Source organism: Carcharodon carcharias, chromosome 4 (genome assembly GCF_017639515.1).
Source record: "Carcharodon carcharias isolate sCarCar2 chromosome 4, sCarCar2.pri, whole genome shotgun sequence".
Lineage (NCBI taxonomy): Eukaryota > Metazoa > Chordata > Chondrichthyes > Lamniformes > Lamnidae > Carcharodon > Carcharodon carcharias.
Window position 1 is genome coordinate 204,858,889 of NC_054470.1, and position 21,547 is coordinate 204,880,435.

General features: G+C 49.5%; 1 protein-coding gene across 3 annotated transcripts in view; it reads left to right on the plus strand.

Annotated features, from left to right (window-relative positions):
* The window catches only part of skp2 (S-phase kinase-associated protein 2, E3 ubiquitin protein ligase), a 63,785-nt gene extending 57,625 nt beyond the window's left edge, over window positions 1-6,160 (plus strand). For 2 of the 3 annotated variants that reach the window (XM_041186421.1, XM_041186420.1), the window contains 2 exons: window positions 4,041-4,148; window positions 5,001-6,160. In XM_041186421.1, the coding sequence (XP_041042355.1) occupies window positions 4,041-4,148; window positions 5,001-5,202 (310 nt within the window). In that variant the 3' untranslated portion in view covers window positions 5,203-6,160. Of the gene's footprint in view, window positions 1-4,040; window positions 4,149-4,949 lie in introns of all 3 variants that reach the window. The other variant, XM_041186422.1, reaches the window with a different exon arrangement.
* Window positions 6,161-21,547: the final 15,387 nt, after the last annotated feature.

Here is a 21,547-nt window from a genome sequence, read left to right on the forward strand (position 1 = left end):
CACCCACCCTCCCACACTCACCCCCACAACACTCGCCCACCCTCCCACACTCACCCCCACAACTCCGCCCACCCTCCCACACTCACCCCCACAACACTCGCCCACCCTCCCACACTCACCCCCACAACACTCGCCCACCCTCCCACACTCACTCCCACAACACTCGCTCACCCTCCCACACTCACTCACCCTCCCACACTCACCCCCACAACACTCGCCCACACTCCCACACTCACCCCCACAACACTCACCCATCCTCCCACACTCGCCCCCACAACACTCACCCACCCTCCTACACTCACCCCCACAACACTCGCCCACCCTCCCACACTCACTCCCACAACACTCGCTCACCCTCCCACACTCACCCCCACAACACTCACCCACCCTCCCGCACTCACTCCCACAGCACTCACCCACCCTCCTACACTCACCCCCACAACACTCGCCCACCCTCCCACACTCACTCCCACAACACTCGCTCACCCTCCCACACTCACTCCCACAACACTCGCTCATCCTCCCACACTCACTCCCACAACACTCGCCCACACTCACCCCACAACACTCGCCCACACTCCCACACTCACCCCCGCAACACTCACCCACCCTCCCACACTCACCCCCACAACACTCACCCACCCTCCCACACTCGCCCCCACAACACTCGCCCACCCTCCCACACTCACACCCACAACACTCACCCACCCTCCCACACTCACTCCCACAACACTCGCCCACCCTCCCACACTCACTCCCACAACACTCACTCACCCTCCAACACTCACCCCCACAGCACTTGCCCACCCTCCCACACTCACCCCAACACTCACTCACCCTCCCACACTCACTCCCACAACACTCGCCCACCCTCCCACACTCACACCCACAACACTCACACACCCTCCTACACTCACCCCCACAACACTCACCCACCCTCCCACACTCACTCCCACAACACTCGCTCACCCTCCCACACTCACCCCCACAACACTCGCCCACCCTCCCACACTCACTCCCACAACACTCGCTCACCCTCCCACACTCACCCCCACAACACTCGCCCACCCTCCCGCACTCACCCCCACAACACTCGCTCACACTCACCCCACAACACTCGCCCACCCTCACCCCACAACACTCGCCCACACTCACCCCCACAACACTCGCCCACCCTCCCACACTCACCCCCACAACACTCGCCCACCCTCCCACACTCACCCCCACAACACTCGCCCACCCTCCCACACTCACTCCCACAACACTCGCTCACATTCACCCCACAACACTCGCCCACACTCACCCCACAACACTCGCCCACACTCACCCCCACAACACTCGCCCACCCTCACACACTCATCCCCACAACACTCGCCCACCCTCCCACACTCACTCCCACAACACTCGCTCACCCTCCCACACTCACTCACCCTCCCACACTCACCCCCACAACACTCGCCCACCCTCCCACACTCACCCCCACAACACTCACCCATCCTCCCACGCTCGCCCCCACAACACTCACCCACCCTCCTACACTCACCCCCACAACACTCGCCCACCCTCCCACACTCACTCCCACAACACTCACCCACACTCCCACACTCACCCCCACAACACTCACCCACCCTCCCGCACTCACTCCCACAGCACTCACCCACCCTCCTACACTCACCCCCACAACACTCGCCCACCCTCCCACACTCACTCCCACAACACTCGCTCACCCTCCCACACTCACCCCCACAACACTCGCCCATCCTCCCACACTCACTCCCACAACACTCGCTCACACTCACCCCCACAACACTCGCCCATCCTCCCACACTCACTCCCACAACACTCGCTCACACTCACCCCCACAACACTCGCCCACCCTCCCACACTCACTCCCACAACACTCGCTCACCCTCCCACACTCACCCCCACAACACTCGCTCATCCTCCCACACTCACTCCCACAACACTCGCCCACACTCACCCCACAACACTCGCCCACACTCACCCCCACAACACTCGCCCACCCTCCCACACTCACCCCCACAACCCTCGCCCACCCTCCCACACTCACTCCCACAACACTCGCTCACCCTCCCACACTCACCCCCACAACACTCACCCACCCTCCCGCACTCTCTCCCACAGCACTCACCCACCCTCCTACACTCACCCCCACAACACTCGCCCACCCTCCCACACTCACTCCCACAACACTCGCTCACCCTCCCACACTCACCCCCACAACACTCGCACATCCTCCCACACTCACTCCCACAACACTCGCTCACACTCACCCCCACAACACTCGCCCATCCTCCCACACTCACTCCCACAACACTCGCTCACACTCACCCCCACAACACTCTCCCACCCTCCCACACTCACTCCCACAACACTCGATCACCCTCCCACACTCACCCCCACAACACTCGCTCATCCTCCCACACTCACTCCCACAACACTCGCCCACACTCACCCCACAACACTCGCCCACACTCACCCCCACAACACTCGCCCACCCTCCCACACTCACCCCCACAACACTCACTCACCCTCCCACACTCACCCCCCCAACACTCACCCACACTCACCCCCACAACACTCGCCCACCCTCCCACACTCACTCCCACACTCACTCCCACAACACTCACCCACCCTCCCGCACTCACCCCCACAACACTCACCCACCCTCCCACACTCACCCTCCCACACTCACCCCCACAACACTCACCCACCCTCCCACACTCACCCCCACAACACTCACCCACCCTCCCACACTCACCCTCCCACACTCACCCCCACAACACTCACTCACCCTCACAACACCCTCCCACACTCACCCCCACAACACTCACTCACCCTCACAACACCCTCCCACACTCACCCCCACAACACTCACCCACCCTCCCACACTCACCCCCACAACACTCACCCACCCTCCCACACTCACCCCCACAACACTCGCCCACCCTCCTACACTCACTCCCACAACACTCACCCACCCTCCTACACTCACCCCCACAACACTCGCCCACCCTCCTACACTCACTCCCACAACACTCACCCACCCTCCCACACTCACCCTCCCACACTCACACCCACAACACTCACCCACCCTCCCACACTCACCCCCACAACACTCACCCACCCTCCCACACTCACCCCCACAACACTTGCCCACCCTCCCACACTCACTCCCACAACACTCGCTCACCCTCCCACACTCACCCCCACAACACTCACCCACCCTCCCACACTCACTCCCACAACACTCGCCCACCCTCCCACACTCACTCCCACAACACTCGCTCACCCTCCCACACTCACTCCCACAACACTCACCCACCCTCCCACACTCACTCCCACAACACTCGCCCACCCTCCCGCACTCACTCCCACAACACTCGCCCACCCTCCTACACTCACTCCCACAACACTCGCCCACCCTCCCGCACTCACTCCCACAACACTCGCCCACCCTCCCACACTCACTCCCACAACACTCGCTCACCCTCCCACACTCACTCCCACAACACTCACCCACCCTCCTACACTCACCCCCACAGCATTCGCCCACCCTCCCACACTCACTCCCACAACACTCACCCACCCTCCCACACTCACCCCCACAACACTCACCCACCCTCCCACACTCACTCCCACAACACTCACCCACCCTCCCACACTCACCCCCACAACACTCGCTCACCCTCCCACACTCGCCCACCCTCCCACACTCACTCCCACACCTCCCCACCCTCACACTCCCCCACAACACTCACCCACCCTCCCACACTCACCCTCCCACACTCACACCCACAACACTCACCCACCCTCCCACACTCACCCCCACAACACTCGCTCACCCTCCCACACTCACCCCCACAACACTCACCCACCCTCCCACACTCACTCCCACAACACTCGCTCACCCTCCCACTCCCTCCCCTGCAGCCTCCACCCCCTCAACTTTGTCTCCCTCTCCTCCCTCCCCCCTCTCCCCCAGCTCCTCTAACGCTCTCTCTCTTTCTTTCCTGAAGTGACAATACGATGCTCACTCCCAGCTGCTTCTCTGCTCTCCAGACCCTCTCTCACCTCCAGCATCTAGGCCTGAGCAGGTGCCATGAGATCCCACCAACAAGTCTTGAGTAAGTATAGAGGGATCTGGGCTCCTGCTGTCCCCACGCAGTATCAGGCTGAGGCTGAGCCACAAGGATCAGGGAAGGCCCAGGACTCTGCTCAGCCTATACAAAAACCCCTGTGTTAGAGAGGGAGAGAGAGGGGAAATCAGCCAGGGTTCCTGCTCCTGATCACCTTCCAAACCCACGACCACTACCATCTAGAAGGACAAGGGCAGCAGATAGATGGGAACACCACCACCTGGATGTTCCCCTCCAAGTCACTCACCATCCTGACTTGGAAATATATCACCATTCCTTCACTGTCGCTGGGTCAAAATCCTGGAACTCCCTCCCTAACAGCACTGTGGGTGTACCTACACCACATGGACTGCAGCGGTTCAAGAAGGCAGCTCACCACCACCTTCTCAAGGACAACAAGGGATGGGCAATAAATGCTGGCCCAGCCAGCGAAGCTCACATCACATGAATGAATAAAGAAAAACTGTCCACTGATCCCTGGATTGCAGAGAGAGAGGGAAAATCAGCTGGATTTCCTGCTCCTGATCACTGTCCAGTGATCCCTGGGTTGTAGAGAGAGGGGAATTCAGCCAATATTCATGCTCCTGATCACTGTCCAATGAAGCCTTGGTTAGAGATAGGTGGGAATCAGCCAGGGTTCCTGCTCCTGATCACTGTCCAGTGATCCCTGGGTTAGAGAGAGAGGAAATCCTGATCAATGTTGATTGTGTGTCTATTGCTGTGGCCTGGATAAGGTTTCACTGTATGAATCTCCTGGGTGAATTTGCTTCACCTGTGCTTTTTTCTCAGTTCTGTGCCTATTTGTCAGTTATTTAATGGCATCTGCTGATCTGTACCCAGGAACCTGGGGGAGATTGCGACCCTGAAAACTCTGAACGTTTATGGATTAGTGCGAGACTCCGCAGTGAATGTGAAGGAACTGATTGCTCAGATTAAAGTCAACACACTTCCACTGACAACCATCGGCAGACCGACACTCGGCAATGGGAAGGTGCAGACCATCTGGGGCATTGATTGCAGGTTGGCTTTACACAGCCTGTGAGCAGCCCCAGTCAGAGCCACACTACACAACACAACATAGTGAGAGGCAGGGACTCGCCCAGGGTGTCCAGGCACACTGAGTTTGGATCAGTTACTCCCACCAACACATGACAGCTCCGTGTTTGAGTGGATCAATGCTTTTTATCCAGCCAGTGATGAAAACTCAGAAATCAGGGAAAGAGAAATTGAAGAGAGACATTTATCAAGAATGAGACCAGATTGTTAAAGATTTTAACTTCTTTATATTAACACCAGTTTTTAAGTGAGTTTATGTTCACAATGTTCAGTTGGTGAAAAGAATTCTGGTCAGTGAACTCACAAAGACCAAAAACTGTGTTTCAGCTTAGGAGAGTCTGATTCAAAATTTGGAGAGTTATTCTTGTTAAATCTAAAGTCCTAAACTAAACTAAAATAAGATGAGGTAAGACTTTGTAACATGCATATTTTCAGGCAGCTAATATAAAAAGATATATCAAATATTTTTTGACCCATCTGTGATTGTCTAACCTGTCCCATTACCTATGGTGTTCACCTTTCACCATCACCCCTTTTGCCAATCAATCTTCTCCCCCATCCCCTCTCTATACCTCCACTTGCTTAAAACCTGTGTAACCTTAACTTTTTCTAGTTCTGATGACAGGTTATTGACCTGATACATTCACATGTCTCTCTTTAGATGACAAACCTGCTGAGTAGTTCCAACACTTTGTTTTTATTTCAGATTTCCAGCATCTGCAGTATTTTGCTTCCTTATGAAAATGAGGGGTTTTAGAATTGATGTCTCAGAATCAGACAAGGTTTAACCCCAGCTGAACCCCCTGGACCACAGTCCTATGAACCCTCCCATTTCTTGTACCATTGATGTCTCAGATGTAGGTAGCATTGGGAATAGTGGTTGGCACTGTTATGTCATTAGTATTAATGGTTAATATTGTATGCTTCTCTTACAACAGCCAATAAATGCCTTTATAATTATTATTACCTTGTGGAATAATTTGGGTATGAATTTATAAGGACATCCATTCCACCACACCTGTGAATGGACAATGAGTCTGCGAGGGACAGACCTGGGAATGTGGACAGTGGGCAGCCAGAAGGGAGGGTCCACATGGGAAGCAGTGATAGGAAGGAAAAGGATTGAGTTCCTGCAGCCAGAGTTTCAGGATCTAGGGAGGAGAGAGAAAGCAGAACCTCACAGGTAATGATCTCTGGGTTAGCCTAGTACAAACAATCGCATGGAGGCTCAGTGATTGAGAATGTTCGAGACCGAGATCAATAGCTTCTGGACACTAAGGCAGTTGCAGTTTGTGGAGTGGGGAGGGGTAAATGGAGTTGATGTTAAAGCTCAGTTGTGATTGGATTGAATGGTGGAGCAGACTGGAGGGGGCTGACTCATGCTCCCATTTCCTATGTTCATAAACCACGCTGGTAAATATGTGGCTGAGGGAATGTTGCCTGAGGGAGAGTTTTAGACCATAAGACATAGGAACAGAAGTAGGCCATTCGGTCCATCGAGTCTCCTCTGCCATTCAATGAGATCATGGCTGATCTGATAATCCTCAACTCCACTTTCCTGCCTTTTCCCCATAACCCTTGATTCCCTTACTGATTAAAAATCTGTCTATCTCAGCCTTGAATATACTTAATGACCCAGCCTCTACAGCCCTCTGTGGTAAAGAATTCCACAGATTCACTACCCTCTGAGAGAAGAAATTCCTCCTCATCTCTGTCTTAAATGGGTGCCCCCTTACTCTGAGATTATGCCCTCTGGTCCTAGACTCTCCCACAAGGGTACACAACCTCTCAGCATCTACCCTGTCAAGTACCCTAAGAATCTTGTATGTTTCAATAAGGTCGCCTCTCATTCTTCTAAACTCCAATGAGTACAGGCCCAACCTACTCAAACTCTCATCAGAAAATCCCTCCATACACGGGGTCAATCTAGTGAACCTTCTCTGGACTGCCTCCAATGCCAGTATATCTTTCATAGAAACTAGGAGCAGGAGTAGGCCATTCGGCCCTTTGAGCCTGCTCCACCATTCATTATGATCATAGCTGATCATCCAACTGAGTAGCCTGCTCCCGCTTTCTCCCCATATCCTTTGATCCCTTTCACCCCAAGAGCTATATCTAACTCCTTGAAAACATACAAAGCTTTGGTCTCAACTACTTTCTGTGGTAGTGAATTCCACAGGCTCACCACTCTCTGGGTGAAGAAATTTCTCCTCATCTCAGTCCTAAATGGTCTATCCCATATCCTCAGACTGTGACCCCTGGTTCTGGACTCCCCCACCATCAGGAACATCCTTCCTGCATCTACCTGTCTAGTCCTGTTAGAATTTTATAGGTTTCTACGAGATCCCCCTCATTCTTCTGAACTCCAGCGAATATAATCCTAATTGATTCAATCTCTCCTCATATGTCAGTCCCGCCATCCCAGGAATCAGTCTGGTAAGCCTTTGTTGCACTCCCTCTATAGCAAGAACATCCTTCCTCAGATAAGGAGACCAAAACTGCACACAATATTCCAGATGTGGTCTCACCAAGACCCTGTACAATTGCAGCAAGACATCCCTGTTCCTGTACTCGAATCCTCTGGCTATGAAGGCCAACATACCATTTGCCTTCTTTACCGCCTGCTGCACCTGCATGCTTACTTCAGCGACTGGTGTACAAGGACACCCAGGTTTCGTTGCACACTCCCCTCTCTCAATTTATAGCCATTCAGATAATAATCTGCCTTCCTGTTTTTGCTACCAAAGTGGATAACCTCACATTTATCCACATTATACTGCATCTGCCATGCATTTGCCCACTCACTCAGCTTGTCCAAATCACACTGAAGCATCTCTGCATCCTCCTCACAGCTCACCCTCCCACCCAGCTTTGTGTCATCTGCAAATTTGGAGATTTGCAGTTAATTCCCTCATCAAAATCATGGGGATATGAGCCTGATGGAGATATGCGTGTGTGTGCATGTGTGAGAATTAGTGGTGTTGTCCCTCGGTGTGAGATCCCTGTGAATATGTGATGGGTTAGTGAGTGTGTGAGTTGAGAGTGCTGAGAATAGTGACTTACCCTGGTGGAATGGAGGAGACCATTCATCCTGTAGTGGCACTGGGTGACTGTCCTCTTTTGCAGGGCATTGGTGCTGACCACCGCTGCCACCACCTCCCATGCTGGATTAGTGACCTTGCTTGCTGGTCTTCACCCAGGCCGGGGCTATCACGGGCGGCCTCAACTGCGTCTAAAAGGCATACCAGGGACGCACCACTGAATTGGGGGGCTGCAGTCCTCTTGCCTTTCAGGGTCATGTCTTCTGTGCAGCACCCTGGGCTGGAAGCTCTGAGAGGTGTGCACAGCTGCACTTTCAATGTCCTTTCGGGAAGGAAATCTGCAATCCTTACCTGGTCTGGCCTACCTGTGACTGCGGACCCACAGCAATGTGCTTGACTCTTGCAATCCACTCAGTTCTCAAGAGCAATAAATGCTGGCCCAGCCAGCGACGGCCACATCCCATGAATGAATTCTAAAGACTTTATGGATCCTGACGTGAGGAAGTGGTGGGAGGGCAGGGCAGGTGAATGTGGTTGCCCGCCTGTGACCCGGCATGTTTCCCAGGAATGCATGATAATGAGGGACAATAGGGCGTGAAAAGCTGCCGTTACGGTGCACAGGTAAAATGGTCTAATTCCCACCTGTGACTGCACTTAGTGCAAATCTGGGACAATTCAACCCACAGATTCAGGATAAGAGGGTGATCATTGAAGACTGAGCTGAGGAGAAATTTCTTCACTCAAAGGGTTGTGAATCTTAGGAATTCTTTACCCCGGAGGGTTATGGATGCACCATCGGTGAATATATTTAAGGCTGGGAAGGACAGATTTTTGCTTTCTATGGGAATTAAGGAATTTGGGGAGTGGGGGATAAATGGAGCCAAAGCCCAAGATCAGGCCTGATCGTGTTGAATGGTGGAGCAGACTCGACAAGCTGAACTATCTACTCCTGATCTACCCGACAGGCCGCGCTATGTACTCCTATTTCTTATGTTTTGTGATCCATGGGAAAGACAGATAAACGTGTTGAACTTGTGTGCCAAACCTCAACTACTGATGAAATGTTCGTGATCAATCTTCATTATCCGATGAAGCAGCTGAGTTTACATTCTGAATGAGTGATTGTCATACAGTGCCAGTGCGGCCTTCCCACGACAAGAAGTTTCTTACTCTGAGGTTTAGTAGAGTCAAAATCCCACCAGCTGTCAAGGACTGTCTAAAACAACGATAACTGGACTGTACAGTGGCTTAACTGTACGCAGAGACCAACAGAACACTAATATTGCTTGGATTGTACAATATTGGCTGAAATGACGGACTTTACCCCCAAAATGATTGCGAGAGAGAGAGGGGGGGCAGGATGTGAATTAAGTCAACAATCCCTCAGACAGCAATATAATGAACCAGGGCCCCGTATTAGAAAGGGACAAGAAATGTACACATTTACAATCAAGCATGAAATACAGGCAGAGCAGGTCACATTGCCCAATCCTCGCTTCTCACTCCGGGCTCCACAGCGACGTTTTGGGGGCTCTGTGGACTCAACCCTCTCGGTCACACGTTACACATGAAACATGCTGAAGTCAGAAGGTTTTGAACAGGAGAGTATTTCAATAGCAACAAATGAAATGTTATTAACCTCCCCGCTACCCCCTGAAATCACCAACCACAATAAAGAACCCATCGATTGCTGGAAAGCTGCAGACAGGAACAGAGATTCACTGTTTATTGAAACAAAAACAAGAACTGCTGGAAAATCTCAGCAGGTCTGACAGTGTCTGTGGAGAGGAAGACAGAGTTAACGTTTCGAATCTGTATGACTCTTCTTCAGAACTTCTTGATACGGACTCGAAACGTTAACTGTCTTTCTCTCCACAGAGGCTGTCAGACCTGCTGAGATTTTCCAGCATTTTTTGTTTTTGTTTCAGATTTCCAGCATCTGCAGTATTTTGCTTTTATTTCACCGTTTGTTGGTTTTTTTAAGGCATCAATCACATGAAATGCTAACATTGGGTTTCCAGAGAAAAACAGATGGTCAACTGGGAAGCCTTGTATAGTTTGCAGAGTTCCTGCCTCTTGGCCAGAAGCTGCAGGTACAGGTCCTGCTCTTAGTGGCTGAAGAAGGTGTGTTCATAATGTAGCCAGTCAGGTGGAGTACCAGCTATGGCAGGTGGTAAGAACCGTGTGCTAGCTACAGCACAACAGCCTGGCCACATTAAAAAAAACTCCAGGCAGCACAGGCTGTGGAAAGCATTCTCCTCACTGTGAGGAATCACTGCTGCTGCTGCGGAGGAAGGGGAGATAGAATCACACTTTATAAACAGGCTTGGTTCTCAACAACTCTGGGCCATCTATCTATAATCAATTTGTAGATATTGTACCATACAAACTCACATGCATGTAGATATAAATCACCAATATACGGAAAAGAAATCATCCCACCCCTATTTCTGATTGGTGTGATGGCAATGGTTGGAGAGTGTTGATTGAATGATTTTTAACAACTATGAGACCTAAAATGTCAGTATCAAATTTCCCCTCCTTCGGCAGTCCCTCTGGATTGAGGATGACTTGCTTCTACTCTGGCGTGATGGGTTGTGAGATGGCTGAGTCCAATGTGTGATCTGCAGGCTCTGCCGCATGTGGGGCAGGTGGTGCTTGAAGCATTGTTTAGATGGGTTGTTTGGGGGATTGCACGCTCCTTCCAATGCCTCAACTTTGTCTTTGCACATTCCCAAGGAGGGGTCTCAATTTGCTCAGCGCCTTCCTGAATGAGCCTTCTCCATTTTGATTGACCACAAGACAGGGCCTCCCATGAGTCGGCGGGTATGTTTGACCTTTTCCGGAATACTTCGAGGACAACCCGCAGTTGTTTTCACTATCCTCCAGGGAGTCTTCTGACCAAGTTCAAAGTCAAACAATAAAAGCACAGATGGATTCTACAATGAGAAGCAAATCCACCATCTCACTGAGACCTGGACTCAAATACCTTCTGAAAACATTATTGAAACACCCTTTTCATGTTGCACTTTAATAATTCTGAGTGTGAAAGGGTTTTATAATTTAGATAGGGGAGCCTGTGATTACTTATCCATTTGAAAAGGGCTCCTTCAACCAAAAAGGTTTTGAGAACCACTGCTATTGGAGGGTGGATTTATACTAAATTGGCAGGGGGATAGGATCCTGAAAAGTAGTTCAGAGGGGGGAAAAGCTGAGATGGAATTAGAAGCTAAAAGGCAGAGGAAACATTGGTTAGATAAGGAAGAAGTGAGTTTAACAAGGCTAAATGGAATATATTTAATGCAAGGAGCCTGAGGAATAAGACATGAGCTGAGGGCACAGATAGGCACGTGGGAGTATGATATCACAGCTATGACCGAGACTTGGGTAAAAGAAGGGCAGGATTGGCAGCTCAACATTCCTGGTTCTAGGGTATTCAGACAGGATAGAGAAGGGGATAGAAGAGGGGGGGGGGTCACAATATTGATCAAGGAATCAATTATAGCAGTGAGGAGGGATGTTATCTTGGAAGGATCATCAGATGAGGCCATAAGGGTAGAAGTAAAAAACAAAAGGGGTAAACACGCTGTTGGGTGTGTGGTATAGGCCCCCAAACAGTCAGGGAGAGACAGAGGATCAATTTTTAGAGAAGTGAATGCAGTAATAGGGGATTTTAACTACCCAAATATTAACTGGGATAGTTTTAATGTGCAAGGTAGGGAGGGAGCAAAATTCTTGAGTTGTATCCAGGAGAACTTTTTTTAGCCAGTACATCGAAAGTCGGACAAGGGAGGGGAAAGTTCTGGGCCTAATATTGGGAAATGAGCCCAGGCAGGTGGAAGGCATTGTTATGACCAATGCAGTTGGTGAAGTGGAGTTATTTAAAAAATCTCAGAGGGAAACTTTAAACAACTGTCATAACCAATAATTTTAAGTGTTATGTTTGAGATGCAACTCTAAATTCAGGAATCAGACCATCAGTCCCTGAGGTTTTACATTAAACTAATTGAAACTTTTTATTAATTTACACAGGTTAAATTATATACGCATGGCTTCAAATTACTACTATCATAACTTTTAACAAATTCCCAAACTAATCTCCATTAAGGCAACAGCAACCCATAGACTTAACCAAACACCAGACAAAGCATTTTCACCTCACAGATTCAAAATGAGATTCTTTTCACTGTGGAGCCAGTTGGAGGCTTACAGCTGCCTTTTGATCTCACATTACCTCTGCCCTGCACACCCGAAAACTACTGAAGTTATACCTACCACCCCCATTGAATGTTAATTCTCATTGTATCAACAACCACTGAACTTCACCTTTTAACAATGAAACCCCTTTCATAGTACAATTTTATAGTAATATAAACATATTGCTCGGTAACTGCTAGATAGGTGTCAATTTTCACCCCACTTCTTGTTTGCTCTATTCAAAAAATGCAAATGCACACTATCTCTCTTACATATCAAAACTAGTACATATCAAAGCACCCAGACTAGCTGGCTTTAATCCAATTAAGACATACCTGCAGACTACACCTCTATTTTAATTTAAAAGAAAAATATTTTCCAAAATATTATATACATTAATAGCTTCATGACAGGCTTATCAGTAGGGGAGCATTTTGGAGATAGTGACCATAACTCAATCAGATTTAGGATAGTTATGGAAAAGGATAAGGTTGGGCTGGAAATAAAAGTTCTAAACTGGGGAAAGGTTAATTTTACAAACATGAGATACGATTTGGCCCATGTGCACTGGGAGCATCTACTTGCAGATAAAACTGTGGGAGGCATTCAAGGACAAAATAGTGAGAGTACAGGGCAAATATGTTCCCGTAAAGACAAGGGGGTGGGGTGGGGGGGTGGCGGGGGGTGGGGGGGGGGGGGGGGGGGGGGGCGGTGGGTAACCAAATCCGGGGAACCCTGGATGTCAAGGGATATAGGGACCATAGAGGTAATCTGTATGTGGACCTGGAAGACGTGGGTACAGTCCTCAATAAATACTTTGCATCGGTCTTCACAATGGAAAAGGACAATGCAAGTATAGACATCAGGGTGGAGGACTGAGAAATATTAGAGGAAATTAACATAGAGAGAGAGGAGGTACTAGCGGGTTTAGCGGCCTTAAAAGTGGATAAATCCGCAGGCTCAGGTGAGATGTATCCCAGGCTGTTGAGGGAGGCAAGGGAAGAGATATCAGGGGCCCTGGTAGTAATTTTCACATCCTCTCTGGCCACAGGTGAGGTGCCAGAGGACTGGAGAACTGCTAACGTTGTCCCATTATTAAAAAAGGAAGGGACAGACCAGGAAATTACAGGCCAGTCAGTCTAACCTCGGTGGCAGGGAAATTACTAGAAAGAATTCAGAGGGACTGAATATAGCCGCAATTGGAGAGACACAGATTAATCAGGGACAGTCAGCATGGATTTGTTAAGGGAAGGTCGTGTTTGACAAATTTGATTTAATTTTTTGAGGAGGTAACCAGTAGTGTTGATGAGGATAATACATTTGATGTGGTCTACATGGACTTTAGTAAGGATTTAGATAAGATCCCTCATGGCAGACTGGTCAAGAAAGTAAGAGCCCATGGGGTCCAAGGCAAAGTGGCACTTTGGATCCAAAATTGGCTGAGAGACAGGAAACAGATGGTAGGATCCTGGAAAGTACTGAAGATCAGAGGGACCTTGATGTGCATATCCTCAGATCCCTGAAGGTAGCGGGACGGGTAGATAAGGTGGTTAAAAAGGCACATGGGATACTTGCCTTTATTAGCCGAGGCATAGAATACAAGAGCAGGGAGGCTATTCTGGAACTGTATAAAATGCTGGTGAGGCCACAGCTGGAGTACTGCATGCAGTTCTGGTCACCACATTATAGGAAGGATGTGATTACATTGGAGAGGGTGCAGAGGAGATTCACCAGGATGCTGTCTGGGCTGGAGGGTCTGAGTTATGTGAAAAGATTGGATAGGCTGGCCCTGGAGAGGGTCCAGAGGAGGTTCACGAGAACGATCCCAGGAATGAAAGGCTTAACATATGAAGAACGTTTGAGGACTCTAGGTCTATACTCGATGGAGTTTAGAAGGATGAGGGGGGATCTGATTGAAACTTACAGAATACTGAAAGGCCTGGATAGAGTGGACGTGGGGAAGATGTTTCCATTAGTAGGAGAGACTAGGACCCGAGGGCACAGCCTCAGAGTAAAGGGAAGACCTTTTAGAACAGAGATGAGGAGAAACTTCTTTAGCCAGAGAGTGGTGAATCTATGGAATTCATTACCACAGAAGGCTGTGGAGGCCAGGTCATTGAGTGTATTTAAGACCGAGATAGATAGGTTCTTGATTGGTAAGGGGGTCAAAGGTTAAGGGGAGAAGGCGGGAGAATGGGGTTGAGAAACTTATCAGCATTGTTTGAATGGCGGAGCAGACTCGATGGGCCGAATGGATAAGACGAGAGTTGAGGAGAGGTTTTTTCATCCAGAGGGTGTTGGGAGTCTGGAACTCACTGCCTGAAAGGGTGGTTGAGTCAGAAACTCCCTTAATATTTAAGAAGTATTTAGATATTCACTTATGTTGCCATAACCTCCAGGGCTATGGGCCAAGCGCTGAAAAATGGGATTAGTGTGGTCAGATCTTTGTTGACATGATGGGCCAAATGGCCTCCTTCTGTGCTGTAAATGCCTATGAGTCAATTGATAGCCTGGCTGAGGGATTCAGAAAATCCTTCCAATCTCATTGTAGCAGATTTTTCTGTGAAACGGCTCCTTTAAGAAATAACTGGAGCCTGGCTTACTCTCTAAAACTGATATTCCCTCTCGAGATTCCACAGAACTGTCCAATCATACGCTCGTCTTCTGCAACTGCCTTAAATGGTTAAGATTTTGTTTTAGCCAAGTCCATGCTCCAAGCTCTAGATGTGTGTTTGGAATAGAGGTTGTCAGAACAGAGCAGTGAGGGTGTCCTGCAAAGCAGGAGGATGGACAGTGGGGTTTCATATCAGGAAGTCTGTGAAACATTTACTGAACTATCTCCCACCTTTCATACCACTGATGGATGTGCTAAAACTATTTCTAAAAGGAGTCTCAACTCTGGCACCCAGCTCACAACACAAGATTGTTCAAGAACAATACATGCCCAGAACCACAAGCTAACCCTTAACATGTCCAGGCAGAGCCATAGAGTCATAGAGTTATCCAGCACAGAAACAGGCCCTTTGGCCCATCATGTCCGTGCTGGCCATCAAACCCCTATCTATTCTAACCCTATTTTTCAGTACTTGGCCCGTAGCCCTGTATGCTACGGCGCTTCAAGTGCTCATCTAAATGCTTCTTAAATGTTGTGAGGGTTTCTGCCTCTACCACCCCCTCGGACAGAGAATTCCAGATTCCAACCACCCTCTGGGTGGAAACATTTATCCTCAAATCCCCTCTAAACCTCCTGCTCCTTACCTTAAATCTCTGCCTCCTGGTTATTGACACCTCCGCTAAGAGGAAAAGTTTCTTCCTATCTACCCTATCCATGCCCCTCATAGTTTACCTCAATCAGGTCCCCCCTCAGCCTTCTCTGCTCTAAGTCAGTGCCTGTTAAAGTAAACTTATAGCTTTCTTTCTCTTTTTGTACTTTCCACCCCACTCCTGAGGGGAGTGAGCACTGACAGTCCACTGACAGTCCACTGACAGTCCACTGACAGTCCACTAACTGACAGTCCACTAACAGTCCACTGACAGTCCACTGACAGTCCACTAACTGACAGTCCACTAACAGTCCACTGACAGTCCACTGACAGTCCACTGACAGTCCACTAACTGACAGTCCACTGACAGTCCGCTGACAGTCCACTAACTGACAGTCCACTGACAGTCACTGACAGTCCACTAACTGACAGTCCACTAACAGTCCACTGACAGTCCACTGACAGTCCACTGACAGTCCACTAACTGACAGTCCACTGACAGTCCACTAACTGACAGTCCACTAACAGTCCACTGACAGTCCACTGACAGTCCACTGACAGTCCACTAACTGACAGTCCACTGACAGTCCACTGACAGTCCATTAACAGTCAACTGACAGTCCACTAACTGACAGTCCACTAACTGACAGTCCACTAACAGTCCGTTAACAGTCCACTGACAGTCCACTAACAGTCTACTGACAGTCCACTGACTGACAGTCCACTAACAGTCCACTGACAGTCCACTAACAGTCCACTAACTGACAGTCCACTAACAGTCCACTAACAGTCCACTGACAGTCCACTAACAGTCCACTAACTGACAGTCCACCAACACTTCTCTCAAGCAGTTCTCACTCGGATGTGCTAATAAATCTTGATGGGCTCAAAAGCAGAAAATGCTGGAAAACCTCAGCAGGTCTGACAGTGTCTGTGGAGAGAGAAAACAGAGTTAACATTTCGAGTCTGTATGACTGTTCAGAACTAAAGAGTTATAAGGACTCGAAACATTAGCTTTTTTTCTCTCTCCACAGACACTGTCAGACCCGCTGAGTTTTCCCAGCACTTTCTGTTTTTGTTTCAGATTTCCAGCATCTGCAGTATTTTGCTTAAACCTTGATGTATCTTGATTTGGTTTGACTGCAGTAGGGAGCACAAGTGGATCAAATTCTGACCTTAATGCACCGACCTGTAAAAAAATATGATCCTGGCAAAGCAGGAGAAGAATCAATGCCCAGAGAGTCACCTTTAAATGTCCCACAGGCATTCTGTTTGCACATCATGATGTACCTCAAGTTACATAACCTGCCATTGCTGCATCTGCCTCAAAATCATTACTTTTTTTATTCATTTATGGGATGTGGGTTTCACTGGCTGGACCAGCATTTATTGCCCATCCCTAGTTGCCCTTGAGAAGGTGGTGATGAGCTGCCTTCTTGAACCGCTGCAGTCCCTGTGGTGTGGGTATAATTTAGCTCATGTCAGTCATTCATCCTCTCAGGTAGATTCCATCAATCTCTTCACCTTTACAAAAACTTTGTGATCTCTGCTCATTAACCGAGGGAGGTTCTCCTGCTCAACAGAGGAAGAACTGGAGAGAAGGAGCATCTCCCAACTTTGATGGGGCACCCAGGAAAACATGACAGACAGTCCATTCCTTGGCAGAAACACAAAACAGCCCATAAGGAAGACATAGCAGGACATCTAGAAAAGCTTAACTCAATCAAACAGGGTCAGCATGGTTTTGTGAAAGGGAAATCATGTTTGACAAATTTGCTAGAGTTCTTTGAGGATATAACAAGCAGAGTTGATAAAGGGGAACCGGTCGATGTAGTGTATTTGGATTTTCAGAAGGCATTCAATAAGGTGCCACATAAAAGGTTATTGCACAAGATAGGAGCTCATGGTATTGGGGGTAATGTATTAGCATGGATAGAGGATTGGTTAACACACAGAAGAGCCGGGATTAATGTGCCTTTTTCAGGTTGGAGAGACGTAACTAGTGGAATTACACAAGGATCAGTCCTGGGGCCTCAATTATTTACTATCTAAATTAATGACTTGGAGGAGGGAGCAGAGTGTAATCGTCAGCAAATTTGGATACAAAAATAGGCGGGAGGGCATGTTGTGATGAGGACATAAGGAATCTGCAAGGGGATGTAGACAGGTTGAGTGAGAGGGCAAAAACCTGGCAGATGGAGTTTAATGTAGGAAAGTGTGAGGTCACGCACTTTGGTAGGAAGAATCAAAAGGCAGACTATTATTTAACTTGAGAGAGATTCCAAAGAAGTGCAGCACAGAGGGATCTGGGTGTTCTTGTGCATGAAACACAAAACATTAGCATGCAGGTGCAGCAAGTAATTAAGAAGGTAAATGGAATTTTGGCCTGTATTGCTAGGGGATTGGAGTTTAAAAATAGGGAAGTCTTGTTACAACTGTACAGGGTGTAGGTGAGGCTGCACCTGGAGTACTGTGTACAGTTTTAGTCCCCGTATTTAAGAAAGGATATACTGACATTGGAGACAGTTCAAAAGACATTCACTAGGCTGATTCCTGGGATGAAAGGGTTCACTTATCAAGAACGGCTAAACAGGATAGACCTTTATTCATTAGAGTTTAGAAGAATGAGGGGTGATTTTATTGAAATGTACAAGATTCTGAGGGTGCTTGACAGGGTAGATGTTGAGAAGGTGTTTCCACTAGTGGAGGAATCTCAAACTAGGGGACATAGTTACAAAGTAAGGGAACACTCATTTAAAACTGAGATGCAAAGGAATTTCTTCTCTCAAAGGTGGTGAATGTCTGGAATTCTCTATCCCAGAGAGTTGTGGAGGCTAGATCACTGAAAGTATTTAAAGAGGGGGTAGATAGATTTTTGAAATATCTGGGAGTTGAGGGTGATGAGGAGCTGGCATGAAAGAGGAGTTGAGGCCTGGGGCAGATCAGCCATGATCTTATTGAATGGTGGGGCAGGCTTGAGGGGCTGAATGGCCTACCCCTAGTCCTATTTCTTATGCTCTTTTGAAACACAAAGCAGTTCATCCAGAAAACACACAGACTGTACAGTCCATGGCGGAAACAAGCTATTTGGCTCAACAAGTCTCTGCCAGAGTTTCTCCCCAAACAACCCTCATCCCACCGACTTCATCCGAATGTATCAATGGGCTGAATTTTCTCAGAATTGCATTAAGTGTGGTAGAGGGCAAGTAAAATGGAGTCCTAACTGCCGATGAAAATGTCAGGTTTTCAAGCCGTATCTTCCCGAGCCTGCCTCATATATTCACTCCCGCGAAACAAGCCGTTTCCATGGTAGACGGGCTCTCATTCGCCTGCCATCACCCCACTGTTGCATCACGCCAGCCGCCATCTTTAAAAGAGGACTGCCAGCAAAGCGCTCATCACCACCAGCTCACCACTGCTGCCTGGGAGACATGGCCTGCAAAGGAAAAAAGACTTCAGCCCCCCGCTTCAATGGCGGAAACCTCGAGTGACTGCTGGATGCTGTGGAGGCCTCCCCAGGGTGTGCTCGCCCCTGTTCTGGCCATAGGATGGATAGCAATGTCACCAACCTGGCTTGGGAGGCAGCAGTGGTCAACGCGAACGCCCTGCAGAGGAGGTTAGCCACCCAGTGCCACAAAAGGATGAATGGTCTCCTCTGTTCCGCCAGGGTAAGTCACTCTATTCATCACTCCCAACTCACACACTCACAAACCCATCACACACCCACAGGGCCCTCACTCACTGCCAGTGCAAGGGACATCACCATTCACTCTCTCACACACCCCATCATTGTCCTCATCCCATCCATGGGACCACTCACCACCTACACAGGCCAAGCATACTTATCATCTGGCCCGGCAGGAATCCCGATACACTCTCCCCACCTCCATCCATGCAGGACAAACTGGCTCACAACAGGAGGGAAAGGTCGTAACAAGTGGAGGGATGCCAGAATTCAAAGTTCTCACAGAATTTGAAAACAGAGCCATCCAGCTGGCCGGCGATGACCAGGACCAGTCCTGTGCTGATGGTGAGGTCGACGCTTTTCTACCAAGTGAGGATGCAGCAGTGCAACATCCATCAAACAACCATGCCGTGAGTGCTGTGTCCTCTTTCACAGGCCACTGCCATGCACCAATTACCTCCCGTTGCTTTCGCAGGCACATCTGGGAAGCAGCTGAGGGAGTCCATGACCCAGGACCTCCAAGCAAGCTCTGAAAAAACCTCTGAAGAGGAATCTGAAGGCACCTTCCCTGAAGTCCCATCACAGCGCCCACTCAAACCCTCCACCTGCGGAGAGACATGCACCTCGGTGGGACCCAGCTTTACAGTAACCTCGGGATCACAGTCTAGTGAGCACATCACACTTTCTGATCCACAGCAAGCAGAAGTGGGGAGTTCCCACGTCCCCGCACTCGGAGAACTGCTGGAGGCCAGAACATTGCTGAGTCCAAGTCAGATGATGAGCCTCTGGACTCAGTCATGTCACAGTTGCTGGAGCTGCAAAGGAACAACTAGGGAACAACAGGAAAGGATGTCTGCTGCACTCCTCAGATTGCAAGGCACGATGGAGGAGTCCGTCCGTCTTCAGGCTGAGGTGATAGCACTGGTATTGCAACATACCAAGGTCAACACTGGCAGGATGGCAGCTGCCATGGAGACCTTGGTCCAGGACATCACTCCTGCACTGCTGCGCAGGCTTAACTCCATTGCTGATGCCATAGTTGGCCTCCAACAATGTGTACGCAAGATGGGTGCTGGGCAGCTCGATCTCATTCCAGCTACCCCTTCCGCTCACGGAGTCAGCCAGGGGATCTCAGGTACCCATAGGGAGGAGGATCAGCAGGTGCACAGTCCGAGGTCATCCACCAGGTGACTCTGGGAGTGACCGGCCCAGCTGAACCCCCTCTGCCTGTGACCTCCAGATCCAGCTTCACAGGTCAAGGAGGGTGCCACTGCCACACAGCAGGATCCCAAAAGCAGGCCAGGGCCCTCCAAATCTCGGCCCTCCAGAGTACGCCTGCCAAAGTAATCACAGACAGGGCGTCACAGTCAGCAGGCTGCCTCCACCTCCACTGTGGATGTCCAGGGAGCAACAAGACACAGCGGCAGGGTTAGGAAAGTTAAGCAGAATTAGTTGCACAACCTGGGCACAAGTATTAATCACTTGTACATAATGTTCACTATTGTCAATAAGCTCCTAAGAATGTCTCCCTGCCTATGACTCCTTGTTCTGATGAGCAGTGTTCTTGTTACTCAGATGTGAAACCTTTCTGCACAAGGTAAAAGACAGGTGCCTCAGTCCAGTGCCTCTTCCCTGTGCTCTGTGCGGCCTTCAGACCACAGTGATGGTCTAGCCTCACACTCCCTGGAAACATTACTGATGCCTGCACCTCGACAGTGCTGGTCATTGCTGCCAAAATGTAGTGGGCAGGTGCTACAGAGTTCCCTCATACTCTCTGTGTGCTCTCAGCACCTTAAAGGTGGGGCTGGGCCCCATCACACCAGCATCTGTGACCAGTGATGCTGTGCACCAGCTTCTGAAGGGCTGAGGTGCTGAAGGTGGACACAGCATCAGATGTGTCTAAAATTTCATGGCTGCGTCTCTGAGATGGCCCTGATCATGGAGCGTAAGGGAGCTACCCTCGGCCAGACAGGAGTCAGACATTCTCAGAGGCTATGTGAAGATCTATGAAGTGTCCTCACTGCATGTCATCATCATCTTCCTGTGATCAGACAACTATTAGGGCCTCCACTGCATCTCCATGACAGGAGCATTCTCGCAGAGGGTGTTGGCGCTGCGATAAGTCAGACTGGAGTCAAACGTTCA